Here is a 17,398-nt window from a genome sequence, read left to right on the forward strand (position 1 = left end):
GCTAACCTCACTGAAATGACATTCACCCCATAACACTTCTCATGTACACTAAATTAACATCCACCAAGCAATACAATATTGTATTAATAATGTTTACTAAAAAATAAAAGAGTAAGCAACATGCAAATATCAAACAGGACGTCAATTTAAATTTCTATTATTCCCACTCCTCTTTGCCTCCCCCCCCCCCCAATCTGCCTGGATAACTTATTCTTTTGCAGTCAATGAATCTAAATGACTACAATTGATGGGTTGGGGGTAGGAGAGAGTTGAGAAGGACACAGTGATAAACAGAAAACAAAATAGTCACTGAGAAACAGGAAGCTGTAATCCCATAAATAACAGTTCTCATTTATATAGCACTTTAAGGTTTCTGAAAGTTGCAACAATCTCATGAAGAAGGTAGTAGCATTTTTCTCTTCCATTTCACAGGTGAAAAAAATGGAAAACTCTGAGAGGTTTGGTGACTTGCTCATGGTCACACAGCAATTAAGTGTCAGAGAGGAGATTCAAAATGTCCAATCTATCATGCTGCCTCTCTCTTCTTGACGCCAGGACTGACAAATGTAGGCCATGCAACAGAGTACAATTAGGTAGCCTCAGAAACAGTTAACTTGAAGTTTGGTCTCTAACCCCATGTAGATATATGTGTGTGTGTGTGTGTGTGTGTGTGTGTATACACATATATGTATGTATTTAACATTTTAGCTAAAATGTGTACAAAAGAAGAAAGAATAGGATTATAAAATTCATAAGTGATACAAAACTAATACAGTTGATGTTAAAATCAGCCTTTCCCACTCTCCTGCTCCCCCCCCCCCAAACATCCTGACAGGCTAAAATGTTGGACTAAATATAATAAAATTGAGTTTAGTAAGAATGAATGTGAAGTCTTTCAACTGGGTTCAAAAATTGAAATTCACCAAATAGAAGAGTAGAAGTATGGCTGGAAATCAGTTTGCATGAAAAAGATCTGAGGGTTTTGGTGGGCTACAAGTTCAGAGTGTGATATGGAAATGCTGCATTCTTGAAAGTCCATCTGTTTTCTGGGCCATTCATTCTTCGATCAGCATTTATTAAGTACATGTGCACCATGCATTGGATTAAGAATGCAAAGACAAGGGGCAGGTAGGTGGCACAGTGGACAGAGCACCGACCCTGGATTAAGGAGGACCTGAGTTCAAATTCAGCCTCAGACACTTAACACTTACTAGCTGTGTGACCCTGGGCAAGTCACTTAACCCCAATTGCCTCACAAAAAAAGAAAAAAAAAAGAATGCAAAGACAAAAATGAAAGGCACTGCCCTATAGGAGTTTATATTCCATTTGGAGAAAACAATAAGTACCCAAATAACTAAATCATAAATTATTATACATGTGTCTCTATGTCCACACACGCATACTTGCTTGCATGCATGCATGCATACATACGTGCATACACATAAACACATACATGCAAGTAATTTCATGGTAGGAAACTGTGAACAATGGCAAGGGAGAGAGGGGAATGTGCAAGTAGCTGGAAACATCTCATATAGACTGTAGGCACTCATCCTGCAGGCCAGCTCAGTCAACGAGTATTTACTAAGTGCCAGGCAGTGTGCTAAGGAAAAGGCAAAAAAACTGTCTCGAGGAGCCCAGTCTGATGGAGGAGACAACATGCACACAAATCTGTACAATCTAAAGATGGAGGGGATAAATCGAGATAGGATCAGAGACAAGGGGCTAGGATTAAGGAGGACTGGGAATAGGCTTGTTGCAGAAGGTGGGGCTTTAGCTGAGACTTACTTGAAGGAATCCAAGGAAGCTAAGAGGGAGCGATAAGGAGGGAGAGTGGTTCAGGCATTGGGGAAAGTCAGTGAAAATACCCAGAGTTTGGGAAATGGAGGGCCCTGTATGATACACAGAAGGGAGGCCAGCATCACTGGATCACAGAGTACCTATGGATAAGGTGTAAAAAGACTGAAAGGGTAAGAAGGGGCCAGGTGATGAATGGCTCTGCATGACAGAGAACTTGATACTCGATAATCTAGGTAATAGGGAGTTTATTGAAGAGGGTGTCAGACGTGTTTTAGGAAGATAGATTTGGCATCTAAGTAGAGAATGGACTGGTGTGAAGAGAGAATCAAGGCAGGGAGACCAACCATCTGTCTACTTCAGTAGTCCAGGTGTGAAGTGATGAGGGTCTGCCCCAGAGTGGGGCAGTATCAGAGGAGAGAAGGTAGTATACATGAGAAATAATAGGAAGGTATAATCGAGACACCTTGGAAACAGACTGGACATAGGTTTGAGCGAGAGCAAGGTGTGAAGGAGGATATCTAAGTTATGAGCCTTGATGACTGAGAGAACAAAGGTACTCTCAATAATAGGGAAGTTAAGAAGAGGGAAAACTTTAGGGGGAAAAATGAGTTCAGTTTTGGACATGGGGATTTTAAGATGTCTACTGTACATCTGATTTAAAGTGTATAAAAGACAGTGAGAAATGGAAGACTACAGAGTGGGAGCAAGGAGGGCTGCTCAAACAGACTGGAGAGTCATCTGCCTAGAAATGCTCACTGAAACCATGGAAACTGATAAGGTTGCCAAGTAAAATAATAGTGAGAAAGGAAGGAAGAGGGCCCAGGAGAGACCTTAAGGGATACCCACTGTTACTGGGCATGACCCGGATAAACAGCCAGCAAAGAAGACAGAGAAGGAGCAGTGAGATAAGTAGGAGAACTGGGAGAGAGCAATTTCATGAATATGATTAACAGTGTCAACTTCAGAGAGGTCAAGGAGAATGAGGAGTGAGAAAAGGCCACTGGGCTTGGAATTTAACGAGATCATTAGTAACCTTGGAGAGAGCAATTTCAGTTGTATGAGTCAGACAGCCAAACTGCAAAGACCTAAGAAGGGATGGAGAGGAAAGGAAGTAGAGACACCTATTGTAGAAGGCAAGACATAAGATCATAGCTAGTGAGGATGGACAGATCAGGACTGGGGCACGTTCATTTGCAGTAGGAAAGCAGCCAGTATATGGGGAGCAATTGAGTATTAGTGAGAGACTAGGGAAAATAGCAGGGGCAATCTTCTGGAGAAGACAAAATGGAACGGGATCACTTGTGTATGTAGAGGGGTTTGCCTTGACAAGGAAAAAGGCCACTAACCTACATTTAGATTCTACATGAATGTGTATGAAGGAAGGAGGAGAATCAGGTCAAATCAACATCAGGCCAGACACACCTAAGAGAAAAATCATCTCAGAATACAATCGGTACCACCTCCTCTTCTACCTACCCACTTTCCCAAGCCATCACCCCCAGCCTTGACACAGCTAAAATGAGCATCCATTTTACCTGTCTGGAATCATAGGCCAGGACCAATATGCACTTCCGGGCTACAGTGTAAGAGAAGAGAATGTATGTAATGGGGCTTGGAAATAGGAAGGGTGAGAAGAGCAGGATGAATAGTTTCCTTGCTTCCCCTTTCCCTAGGCCTCTCCCCATATGACACAGTCATCCACAGCACTGTTATCTGGTCACACCCATGCACCAGAATTATCAGTTTCTGGTACAACCTGAATTATGTAGGAATTTTGCCAGACAATATTCTGGGTCAACAACTTTTGGGAGAAAGTAGAGGAGAGACAACAACTTTGGGAACTCTGGTATCCCCAAATTTGCCTTGACAAACAATACTGCCATCTCTGCCATACATAAGGTTTTCTAAGAGCCCTCAAGCTCCAAGCCGCACATGACAAATACAGGACCTCAGGCCTCCATTGTTTCAATACATCTGTATTTCTAGGGAAGCCTTCCTGTCTCTGTACAGCTAAGGAGTTCAGCCAAGAGCAGAAAGTAGGGGCAGAGAGTCCAAAACTCTTTGGAAATCAAATCAACCCATATCCAAACCTCTTTTTCCCCAGAAAAGATGGAAAATACATGTAACACTAAATGAGGAAAGTGAAGACAGGCATATAAATTAATATTTCCTAACTAAGGGTTTGTCCAATAGCACAAAACCACCAAAACCCTACTGTAGTACTGGACTACAATGTCACAGGTCTTCTTTCAGCACCTACATCTATTTTCCTCTCTCTCTTTTCAAAGCTTTATTCCTTTAATAAGATTCCCATCCGTCCTATTATGTCCCATTCATTCACCTGCTGTTCCGGCTCCATTTTCCTCGGAAGGCCTCCCATCTTTTTTCTCCCCCTCCTCCTGTTCTTCTATATTCCATGCTTTAGGTGAACCCACTTATCCATTTAATATGTCTCTAACTTACACAGTCTTTCTCAGACTCTGACCTTTTCATTTCAGTTTTAGGGGTTCCTTGGTGGAGGGTAACAGTTGCTATTTTAGGAAAGACAAGCTTGACAATGAGGAACACTTGTAACAAAGCTAAAGTGCTATGATCATTTTTTCTTGTCCTGTTCTCCATATTGAAGATACCTGAAGAGCCAAAACCTGAAAACTTAAGTCTTTATTTATTTGGGGGGGGGGGGGCGCAATGAGGGTTAAGTGACCTGCCCAGAGTCACACAGCTAGTAAGTGTCAAATGTCTGAGGGCACATTTGAACTCAGATCCTTCTGAATCCAAAGCCAGTGCTCTATCCATTGTGCCACCTAGCTGCCCCTTAAGTCTTTATATTTTTAATTAAAGAAATAAAATCCTAACAACATATCTGTAGCTAATACCAAAGCACAGTAGAACTTGCTTTACTAATTAATGTCTGTGCCAGTTTTTTTAATCATGAAAGTATTTTATTGTTTTTCATTTACATGCATAATTTTCAACATTTGTTTTCATAAGATTTTTAGTTCTAAATTTTCCTCCTTCCCTCCCCCTCCCTAAGACAGAAAGCAATCTGATATGTTTCATATGTATAATCATATTAAACATATTTCTGCATTAGTCATATTGTGAAAGAAGAATCAGAACACAAGGGAAAAACCTCAAAAAAGAAAAAAAAACCAGCCAAAAAGTAGAAACAGTATGGTTCAATCTGCATTCAGAAGCCACAGTTCTTTTCTCTGGATGTGGAGAACATTTTCTATCATGTGTTCTTTGAAACTGTCTTGGATCATTGCACTGCTGAGAAGAGCCAAGTCTATCACAGCTGATCATCATACCATGTTGCTGTTACTGTGTACAATGTTTTCCTGGTTCTGCTCATCTCACTCAGCATCAGTTCATGTAAGTCCTTCCAGGTTTCTCTGAAATCCTCCTGCTCATCGATTCTTACAGCACAATAGTATTCCATGACATTCATATACCACAACTTGTTCAGCCATTCCCCAAATGATGGGCATTCCCTCATTCCAATTCTTTGCCACCACAAAGAGAGCTGCTATAAATATTTTTGTACATGTGGGTCCTTTCCCCTTTTCTACGATCTCTTTGGGATACAGATCTAGTAGTGCTATTGATACAGGAAGCAAAAAAGGGGTTAACAGAAAAACCTAAGACCCAAGCTCTAATTTAGATCTGAGCTTTAAAGGGGATTCAGACCCCAGTTAATGGATAACTTAAGACTTGAGACTTCATTAATACAAGTCAAGGCCTAGGTTCTCACTACCCCCATATTAATCAGCACCCATAACAAGAACATACAGAGGCAGGTCATAGAGACCTTAACTATAACAATGATACACTGACAGGGTATAGAAATTCAAACTGCTATATGAAAATATTTTGAAACTAGACCGTGTGGGGGTGGGGGTGGGGGCAGCACAGTGGATAAAGCATGGCCCTGGATTCAGGAGGACCTGAGTTCAAATCTGGCCCCAGACATTTGGCACTTCCTAGCTATGTGACAGCTGGGCTGTGCCAGTTTTTTTTTTTAAGTCACGCCCCATTTAGTTCACAGCAAACAACAATTTGCATCTACTACAAACAGAAAATATTAAATATCTTACCTAGCTGTGTAAACTTTGAAAGGTTCGCCTTCAGCAGTAACATTGAAAAGCATGAGAAGAATAGGTCTCAAAATCCTGCCCTCCTTTTCCAATATTCCACAAAGAGTAGAGGTAATAACAATATTCCCAATCAATGGCCTTTAGTGAACACTTGCCCCCAATCTTATATCTCATTACCACATGTTTACTGTTCAGAAGGGTTTTGTTTTTTTTCTTTAATGTGGTACATTCATAGCCCTTCCTTTCTGAAATAAATAAAAGGCCATGTCAATTACAAAAATAATTAAGTGGTGGAAACTGTAGTGATGATGATTATAATAATAATAAACAACCTATACAGCTCTCTCACATTTATCCAGTCTTTTCAACATGTGATTAAAATCTGCTTTCCAATCCTTCCCTTCTAGTATTGGGAAAAGAGGATTCTTTGCCTACCCCTACAACACACACAATCTTTCTGCTTATCCTCTGCTCTCCATCCCTTTCCACCACTACTAGAATTCTGATCCCCAAAATATTCCCCTCTCCATCATCTTCAACTTCTCCTTCTCCAAAGGTTCCTTCCCTTCCATCTTCAGATGTGTTCAAGCCTGCCCTAAAAAACTGAACTTATCATCCCCTAATGACCATCCAATCTTTCCCTCCTGTCACTACCAAACCCAACATGGTCTATAGCCACTGCTCTCACTTTCTATCTACCTGCTACCTCCTTAAACCCCGGCCATCTGGCTTAAAACCCCACCATTCTAATAAAAATGACCCCTTTGAGGTTCATAATGCCTCTCTTGCAAGAAAGATCTAATGATCTTTTCTAGTTCTCATCCTCAATCAATGAACAAGTGTTTATTAAGTACACGCTATGTGCTGTAAGCAACAAAGACAAAAAAATGAAACAACTGCTGTTTTCAAGAAGTTTATATTCTATCAGGGAGATATGCACATATAGGGCATCCCAAAAGTCTTAGTGCAGCTTTAATAACTTTAATAACTAAGACTTTTGAGCCACCTTGTATATTAACAACAGGGGCTAGCCTGGGAAAGGAAATTCCCTCTACCAGTGTAGGTCAGCGCTTTCTTTGTAACATACTCCTGGAGAGTTGTCTGGGACGTGGAGAGGGTGACTATCCCAGAGGTCACACAGCCAGTCCATGCCAGAGGCCAGACTTAGAACCAGCTCTCTGTCCACAATGTCATACTTCTCTTATACATAGAGAATAAATACAAGCTTGTTGTTAAGGAAGGGCAGATGTACTTGGGAAGGTCGGGAAAGGTTTTACATAGAAGATCATGCTTAAGTTCCTTCTTGAAGAAGTGAGAGGTTTTCTACAGAAGGAAGGGATAAATTCCAGGCAGGAGGCACTGCCAGGGAAGAGGCTTGGAGAGACAAGAACTAGAATGCCATGTGTGAGGACAGCGAGAAGGCTAGTTTGACAATACCTTAGAAAACAGAAAGGGAAGTACTATATGAGGAAGAGGAATATAGGGTGGGGCCTATCCTAATCCAATCTGTGGACAAATTCCTTTCTATAACGTCCTTTGGGGACTCATGATGAAAAATGCTATCCACATTCAGAGAGAAAACTAATGAACCTTGAGTTAAGACGGAAACATCTTTTTTCCCACTTTACTTTTCTTGCTTGGAGTGGGGGGAAGGAAGTAAAGGGGGGGAGACAGAAACATAGTAATATGGAAATGTTTTGCATGACATCACATTATAAATGATATACTACTTGCCTTCTCCATGGATGGGGGAAGGGCTAGAGGGAGGAAAAGAATCTGGAACTCAACATTTTTTAAAATGAATGTTGAAATAAAGTGTGTGTGGGCAGCTAGGTGGCGCAGTGGATAGAGCACTGGTCCTGGATTCAGGAGTACCTGAGTTCAAATCCGACCTCAGACACTTGACACTTACTAGCTGTGTGACCCTGGGCAAGTCACTTAACCCTCATTGCCCTGCAAAAAGAAAGAAAGAAAGAAAGAAAGAAAGAAAGAAAGAAAGAAAGAAAGAAAGAAAGAAAGAAAGAAAGAAAGAAAGAAAGAAAGAAAGAAAGAAAGAAAGAAAGAAAGAAAGAAAGAAAGAAAGAAAGAAAGAAAGAAAGAAAGAAAGAAAGAAAGAAAGAAAGAAAGAAAGAAAGAAAGAAAGAAAGAAAGAAAGAAAGAAAGAAAGAAAGAAAGAAAGAAAGAAAGAAAGAAAGAAAGAAAGAAAGAAAGAAAGAAAGAAAGAAAGAAAGAAAGAAAGAAAAAGAGAAAGAAGGAAAGGAGTGTGTATGTGTATATATATACAATATGTATATATTCTATGTATGTCTGTACATACACACATATAAAAAATAAAACATCCTTTGGATTAGCCCAATCCCACCATCACCACATAAGTCTAGGTCTTAACTACATCTAGCCTGGACCCTACAATGCCCTATGAGCTGATTTCCTTACTGAGAATCTACCCCACACTCTGCCATAATCCCTTCAAACTAATCTGTTTTCATACATATTTAAAGTTAATTTCTTGGGGTTTTGCTACTTCACCTATATAGCAATCATCACATTTTAATAGGCAAAGCCCGAGTTTAACACTTTATTAGATGGGCTATGATTTTTCCTCTAAATCTTCACCTGAACACTTTTTTCACCTACCTCTTAACCCCATAAGACCAAAGATTTATAACTAAAAGAAACCTCAGACCTCATTTTTACATATGAATAAATTGAGGTCCTGGAAGTTTAAATAGCTTGCCCACATAGGTCAAAAGTATCAAAGACAATATTTGAACACAGAATCTGTCTCCAGAGCCAAGGTCTTCCCGAGGTCTCATGTTCGCATCTTCTTATAATTTTCCATATCATCGTTAAAGAATATTAAGTACTTGTATACTTAATATTAATTAATACTAAATATTAAGTACTTATAGATTCTAAGCACTTAGAATCTACCGCTGAACCTATTGTTGTTCATGTTTAACTCTTTGTGACCCATTTAGGTTTTCTTGGCAGAGACACTGAAGTTGTTTGCCATTTTCTTCTCCAGCTCATTTTACAGATGAGGAAATGGAAGCAAAAAGGATTGTGACTTGCCATAGGTTACACAGCTGGTGTTTGAGGCCAGATTTAAACTCAGGTCTTCCTCACTCTAGGTCTAGCACTCTACTCACTGTGCTATCTAGCTGCCCTCATTAGAATCTATATGTATGACCAAAGACAAATTACTGTTTCCTGAGGTCTCAGTTTCTTCATCTGTCAAGTGAAGGGATTAAGCTAGATGATCTCTATGGGGCCTTTTGGATTCACAGCATGATCCTAAAGGAAAATAGATTTAAATGTTCCTAAACAAAAATTCAAGTGAGATGAGCTTTTTTGTTTTTAAGTAAATTACTTCACAATTAAAAACTAAGAATAAGTTAAAAATGAGAACCACGTTAACAAAGGTATGAAGGCAACTTGCTGGATTAAGATAAATCTAAAAACTTGGGAATGGTTTAATATTTCACAAGTCAATGTGATATTTCACAAGTAGTTATTAAGTAGGCTAGGTTCCCTAGATTTTGAACATCATTTCTATCTACTATAGAGATGTAGAAATATATACCAAAAATGCCTCTTGTCAAAAGTAAAATAAATTCTAAACTGAGATGCAAAGTTGATTTTTTTAAAATAGTAAACTTTTTTTTATAGTTTTGAGCTCCAAATTTTATCCCTCCTTCCCATTCACCCTCCCTGAGGCGGTAAGCAATCAGATATGGTTTATACATGTGCAATTATGTAAAACATTACTCTATTAGTCATTTTCAACAAGAAAACTTAAAAGAAAAAAAATTTTAAATAGCATGCTTCACTCTGTGTTCAATCAATATCAGTTCTTTCTGTGGTGGTGGATAGTATGTTTCATCATTAGTCCTTTGGGATTATCTTGGATCATTCTATTGCTGAGAATAGTTAAGTCATTCACAGTTCTTCATCGAACAATATTGCTGTTTCTGTGCACAGCATTCTCTTGGTTCTGCTTACTTCACTATATATCAGTTCATACAGGTGCAAAGTTGATTTTTTTTTTTTTTTTGCGGGGCAATGGGGGTTAAGTGACTTGCCCAGAGTCACACAGCTAGTAAGTGTTAAGTGTCTGAAACCGGATTTGAACTCAGGTACTCCTGAATCCAAGGCCGGTGCTTTATCCACTGCGCCACCTAGCCGCCCCCCAAAGTTGATTTTTAAAGGTGGTTTTCTATAATTTTTGTTTCACCAAAGAAAAAAAAGGAACTGCAGTTGTTATCTGTAAAACCCTATCTAAGGCCCAACTACCTTCAAGGATCTTAGAACATGAGTGGCATTTAGTAACTGCCTATTTAACAGAAAATGTTTTGTTGACTCATGAACCTCTACTTGAGTTTAGATTTCAAATTCTTCTTTTCCTTCTTTTGGTACCAGATGCTTCTCTAGGTACAATGACTTAAGAATAAAGACCTTATTTTCATATATGGCAAAATTAATTAACCCCAATGAGGTTTCAAAAATTCTACAGGGATTACTAACCACGCAGCCCATTACTAATTGTCATGTTCAATTCCTTTACGCAAATTCCTCCTCATCAAGCCTTTGTACAGAGAACTCTGATGAGGCTTCCCTTAGTCCCAAAATGCATGACCTTATTCTTATAAAAACTATGATGGTTTCATAAGTTTTAAATCTGAAACTATACCCCTTCAACTAAACTTCTCCTTCCCATTCAGAGATGCAAGGCTGCGGGGAGAAGAGACACAAAGGGTTTGCTCCTTTTGTTGTGGGTACGAAGACATTTTCTGATGCTTCAAGGGTAGTCATGTCATGGCTCTGGTTACATCTGGGAATAGCTGATGTTAAATCAAAGGGCTCATTTCTCAAGAGAGGAGAAGAGCACATGAGCAAATCCTATGCTAGTCACTAACAACATTGCTGGCCTGTGGCCATCAATGCACTTGAAGTTACTTCATCTTGGACCTAAATTCAACGAGATCCCCATGGAAGAAAAGGGAACTCTGGGATTTTAAAGAGAGAAAGAGAACTCCAAAATGAGAAATTGTCACTTCCCCCCTACACACACACACACACACACACACACACACACACACACACACACACACAGGGGGGAGGGAGGGAGGGAAGGAGGGAGGGAGGGAGGGAGGGAGGGAGGGAGAGAGAGAGAGAGAGAGAGAGAGAGAGAGAGAGAGAGAGAGAGAGAGAGAGAGAGAGAGAGAAAGAGAATACCATGTGTACTGAATTTTATAAAGGCATAATTTTGCAGACTGAATAGATTCTTAGTAGTATTCCTATCCAGGCAGGGATTAAGAAATGTTATCTGTATAAAAGCACATGGTGTCTAGGACAGCCAATCTGGCAACTGCATGGCCAATTGGACTCACTGATTAAACTGAGGAGGTTAATGAGAGTAAAATTTTATCTAGAAGAGTTCCAACATTGAACTTGGGGATTTAAACATAGAAATCAGGTGTGTTTGATGTTGGTTTAAATTGTAAAAGTTGTACATTTTTTTCCCTGTTCATTGTGTGTATACATAGAGGGGGAGGATAAACACATACAGATAGTCCTAGATATTTATAATAAAGAGGCCCAACTGTGTCTCTACTGTATGGGACCTGGAGAATTGAGAAGAAAGGAAACCCATCCTATCTTGGTGGGCTCTCCTACCACACGGTACATCAGATGCTACTCCTCTCTCATCTCCTAAATCTACTTCCCCACTGCCACCATGGGGTCCTAGCACTGTTCCTACTTATTCCTTCTCATGTTCAACTCAAATATCCTTGCTCCCTTTCCTGTACTCTATTTCATTCTTTCTTACTCCATCACCAGCCCATGTAACTTCATCATTAGGGTAACCATACCAACACTTTCCAATGAAAGCCTTTGCTATTAGAAGGGGACTCCCAAATTTGCTTGGGTAATTGATATGTTGAGAGGGATGAGTTGTATTCACATGTTCTCAATAAGATTTTTAAAAAATAAATAATTAAAAGAGGTAGTACAGCAGAGTGGATAGAGCACTGAATTTACAATTAAGGAAGAACTCAAAAAATTTAATTTAATTTTTAAAAAGGAAGACCTTGGTTCTAAGTTCACTTCAGGATAGCCTAGCAAATCACTTTAACCCTTATGAGCCTGTTTCCTCAACTGTAAAATAAGGGGGTTGGACTCTTGACCTTTAAAGTCCCTTCCAACTCTAAATCTAAGAACAAGGTTAGGTTTTAATCTATAATATTATACTGCAATAGACTAAACTGTGGATTTAGTCATCATCGTTGTGATTTTTATAGATAATGTTTTAATATATAATCATCATTATTAATATTTTTACAATTTAGAGTTTACAAAACCCTTTAGATGCATTATTTCATTTGCCCCTCAAAGTGATCCTGTTCAAATAATTATATATTTCCTCATTTTACAAAATCAGCTAGCTTGCAAACTTAATCATCATTTATAACACTGTTACTATGGAAAATTGTGCTACAAGTGCCAAACCAATTTACAGATGAACTTTTTTTTAACAGTCCTTTTTATAAACTGAAGTTGGCCTCTATAGGAATTAACAAGTGAATTCTTAGAATCACATCAAAAGAACAAAGAGCGCTATTAATAAATCTAGTATGTGTGATGACTTCATTTAATGTCAGCTAAACATACTTCCAGAAATTTATAGCCGGGGGGAAAAAAATACAAATAAAACGATTCTCAATGTATCATATTCAATCCAATTGGAGGGTTTCTCTCCCTTGCTATTAAAACATTCATATGTTGGTTCTATTTAAAGATTTTGAAAATGTTTAAAATATATAAATTCACTTTATAGAGGAGATAGCTGCTATGAAAGCTTGATCCCTTGCTATAAAAACTTTCTTTTTCCAAGCCAGCTGATTGAACTTTTTAAAAGAGAGAAGGAAGGATTGCAAACAAAAACATTACTCTAGATGACAGTTACTATGGTGGGTGGGTTTTTTTTCCTTTTGAGAGACAGCAAAGGGCGGGGGGGGGGGGGGCCGCGAAGACAGCTAGAGCTTAAATAAATGCACATTCATTTACCACATGCCCACTAAATCTTTCTAAAAACAGGTAGGATTTCAGGGGTGTACACAGATAACCAGTTCCTTGTAACCAGGAAAACTTTCTCTATGAAAACCATGAAATCCAGCAAAGTATTCCTTTAAAAGATGCTGGAATTACCTTAACTAGCTCTCTGAAATGGAGATTATTTTTATGTGTTTAAAAAAAAAAAATCACTGAAAACACATTCTTACCATTCTGATTGGATTCTGTTGACTCTGACACTTTTCTCAATGGTATTATAACTGCATCTCCTGGTACTCTGGGACTCTCCACATACTTGGGCTTCCTGATTGGACCTGCAGTAGGAAAGATCCAAGGGTGTCTAATTTTTTCCAGATGCAAAGAAAGCTTCAGAATGTACAGTATGTGTCCTCACCAAGCTCCAAATAAGTCTAAAGGAAATGCTACTCTTCCCCCCAACCCCCACCAGACACACGCATCCACCCACACCCACACCAAACCACTTCAGTTGGAATCAGGGAATGTCCAGTCCAGGCTGCCAGAGAAGAAACCACATTAGTTCGGTTTGGGAATGTAAACTCTGAGAGTAAACAAAAACCACTAATTTTCTGTGTGACATTCCTAAAGCTGCTGTCAGTGCATGTAAAGTGGGTGATTCTGACATGTTCAAACCTGGACAACTTGTGGTCAGGGCTTCTCTTTATTCAGAGCTTTTTTCCCCTGAATGAAGATAATTTGGCTGCCTGGTATCTATGAAGTAAGAGATGGAGATTGCAAGCAGACAGCTTGTAACATTAACACACTCCAAATACTTCAGCACAGCAGCCGCGTTTTATCGCTGGGCATTTTATCCCACTGGTGACGCAAAACCTCATTGTGAGGGGCAGGAGAAAAGTGATCTTCTTGAAAGTTAACTGCATTTGTGCTGAAAAAGAAATAGCCACTTTCCCTCTTCTGACTCAGTGTTAATAAAAAAGGTACATCTCACTGCCCTTACTCAACCTCATTTTTTTTTATAAAAAACCAAAATACTTCATTAAAGATTCAATATTCTGACTGTCCCTTCCTATTTACAGGAATTATCCCTAGCTTAAAAAATAAACAAAATTGTGGCAATAAGAAATCCAGAAAGTGTTCAACTACAGAAGTACAGCAAAAAGAAATATTCTAAATACACAGGAAGAACAACACAGTGTAATATAGAAAGCGATGGACTCTGACTTAAGGAACTTGGGGTCTATCTACTAATTAGCTGTTAATTCAAATTTTCTGAGCCTCAGTTGACTCATCAGTACAACGAATGGGTTACCTTTCAGGTCCCATCTAACAAAAACATTCTAAAAGAATGAGAATTTTGAAACTCCCTAAAAAGTGGTTAACAGTGAGTAATACTGCCATCTAAAGGCTTACTAGAAAAAATACTCTTTATTTATATTATAAAATAAATGCATTTATCCACGTATTTAGCAATACTGCTACTTTTAAATGGCCCAAAAGACAATAATGCCCTTAGAACTTTATTATTTTTTTAAAGTTGCCATATTCAATAAAGTTACATTAAGCCTGGTTTTTTGTTCTGTTTTGTTTGTTTCTTTGTTTTTATAAATAAGGTACTGGCCTAGGAGGGGGTGCGGTGGTATTTCCGTGGGGTAAGGAAGAACAAACTAGAGCTGGTCTTCAGGATATATACCTACCCCAGGTAGGCACAAACAACTATACATTTTGGCTTCTGTCACCATTTCCTGTGAGGAAACTCATCTTTGACAAACTCAGTTACTCAAAGGAAGGGGAAAAAAATCCTCCCTGAGGAGGTACATGGCCCTTAGACATCCCCCTGCATCCTCATTTTGATAACCATTGAACAGACAGCTTTCTACCCAATCCAAATCTAAGTGTTATAGAGTCACAGGAAACCAAGCAGTCTAAAGGTTTTTTAATATTGAACTCTTCCCCAAAAGGTTGTATCTAGATTCAAAATAAAACAGCTATAGAGAGGAAGAAAGACTGCTACTGTTCCTGGATTTATTCCAATCCACCTCTTTCTGCCCCACTCCAGTGAGGGGGAAGAGGGTAGAGAGACTGTAGTCTAAAAAAGCATCCATGCCAGCCTGGCAACATAGGAAACTTAGAAAAACCAGTCTTTGCTCTTTTTTTAAAGGAGTTTTGATCATATAAAACTTTCCAGATGCCAACTCTTTCATTACCCAAAAATGCGGCACATCTGGGTCCAAAATGGTGCCAGAAGGCTGGACAGGACAAAGAAAGCTCCCCACCCAGCTTTTTGCTACTCGTTGGCACCTGAACTACCCCAAGGGTAGGAATGTGCAAAGGCAGACTAATATTAGTAAGCAAGTATAAATATCTTCCACTCAAATTGGTCCTTTTATTTAAGCCAAATCTCACACACAGCTGTGCCTAAAATACTGTAAAATGGAATCAATTTCTAAAAATCACAGGGACTTTATTCTATTTTCCTTTCTCTACCTTTCTTTAAATATTTGAACAGATTCTAAAGTTAGCTGATTGCAACAGTATTTTAAAAAATGTTGCATTGTAGATAAAGATAGCTTACCCTACCAAGCATTTTTTAAATTATCTTAAGATAGTTAACAAACAGTTCTCACAAGAATAGCAACCCAGTAGTCATCATGTATGCTCTAAAACATTGATAATAAGAGAAATGCAAATTAAAAACAACCTTGACATCCTGACTCACACCATGCAAATTGAGAAAGATGAAAAAAGATAGGCGGAATCAATGTCAGAAGGGTTGTGGGGAGATAGGAACACTGATCCATTGTTGATGTTGCTGTGAACAACACAACCATTTTGGAAAACACTTTAGAATTATTCAAATAATGTGAAAAGTATGACCATGCCTTTTGACCCTAAGGTTCCACTACTAGGCTTACACCCCTAAGAAAGGCTACTAATAGGAAGAAAGCACCCATACACACCAAAATATTTATTGAAGCACTTTTTTAGGGTAACAAAGAATTTGGAGGAAGGTTGATGACAATTGACTGGAGATTAGCTAAACAAACATGAACATAATAGAACATTTTTATTGTGTTATTAGGAATAATGAATATGAATACTGAGAATCATGGAAAGCTGTACATGAACTGATGCAGAGTGAAGTAAGCAAATTCAAGAAAACAACACACACGTAGAATACAATAATATAAATGGAAAGAACCACAAAACAATCAAAAGTGAATGTTGCAACATTACAAAGAAAAGGCATTTGCCCCCAAAAAAGGATAAGATAAGACAGCCCCACTCAGTAACTCCTTTTAAAAATCAGGAAAGGTCAATGGCTATGAAATATTAACTATATTATAAATGTTTTCAATGTATTGATTGGTTTTGCTGAATTTTTTGTCTCTTCCTTCTCTTTTTTTTCCCCTTTAAAAATATTATTTGTAATACAGGATGGCTCTCTGGGGATGGGGAAAGGTAGAAGAGACTCTAGTAACGTAAAAAAAGATATCAATAAAAATTTACTTTGAAAAATCACTTTGGATCCCTATCTTATTCACTGGGAACCCCTGGAGCAAACTTGTAGGAGTACATGGACAATAATCACCTACAACTGGCAAGAATGGATGGATGCTCTGAATCAGCACAAACGGAAGGCTAAACTTAACCATATCAATGAATCGGATTCAGTCACTGGCGTAATCTAAATGGGTATGGGATATTGTTTTCTTTTTATTATATGTTTAGTTAACCACGCATGCCTGATATGACCTAACAAGTACTAGCTGGGTAATCTAAAGCTTACATTAACTTCGCTGAGTCCAACTGCTTTGTAAACTGCAAAGCACAATAAATATATGCAATCTACTTTTCTTTCCTCTAGTACGGAGCCCAGTACATTGCTCCTTGTAGACATATAATAAATGTTCAATGAAATGGATGACTGAAACATTTCATATTCATAGGCTTTACTCCTAGAAAGAGCCTTTGCAGTCACATGAGCTCCTCATTTTACAAAGCTAGGATTAGAGCAGAGGATTGCTGGCTCCATTCAGAGTTCTTGACATTATATCATGCTCTCTAAGTGTTCTTAAAAAGAGGTGTCAAACATATAGTACCCACAGCACTCCCAAGTGCACCCAAACCAGAATGAAATGGAATTGGGAAGGGGGCAGCTAGGTGGCGCAGTGGATAAAGCACCGGCCCTGGATTCAGGAGTACCTGAGTTCAAATCTGGCCTCAGACACTTAACACTTACTGGTTGTGTGACCCCGGGCAAGTCACTTGACCCCCATTGCCCCGCAAAAAAAAAAAAAAAAAAAAAAAAAAAAGAAATGGAATTGGGAAATGTTTTTTAAATAAATAGATTTTAAAATAAATTTTAAAAACATTGAAACTTCAAGAATATTAATGTGATTTTCTAAGTCAATAAATAAAAATACAATAAAACCTTGAGGATATTA

At 38.6% G+C, this 17,398-nt stretch overlaps 1 protein-coding gene across 5 annotated transcripts in view; it reads right to left on the reverse strand.

The window, feature by feature from the left end:
* TANC1 (tetratricopeptide repeat, ankyrin repeat and coiled-coil containing 1) overlaps positions 1–17,398 on the reverse strand; it is a 285,098-nt gene that overhangs the window by 109,717 nt on the left and 157,983 nt on the right. For 4 of the 5 annotated variants that reach the window (XM_043995707.1, XM_043995705.1, XM_043995706.1 and 1 more), the window contains one exon: positions 13,184–13,288. The exons of the other annotated variant lie outside the window; for it this stretch is intronic. In XM_043995707.1, the coding sequence (XP_043851642.1) occupies positions 13,184–13,288 (105 nt within the window). The remainder of the gene's footprint in view (positions 1–13,183; positions 13,289–17,398) is intronic. 5 annotated transcript variants of the gene reach the window in all.

The sequence above is a fragment of the Dromiciops gliroides genome, chromosome 3, assembly GCF_019393635.1.
Source record: "Dromiciops gliroides isolate mDroGli1 chromosome 3, mDroGli1.pri, whole genome shotgun sequence".
NCBI classification, from domain to species: Eukaryota; Metazoa; Chordata; class Mammalia; order Microbiotheria; family Microbiotheriidae; genus Dromiciops; species Dromiciops gliroides.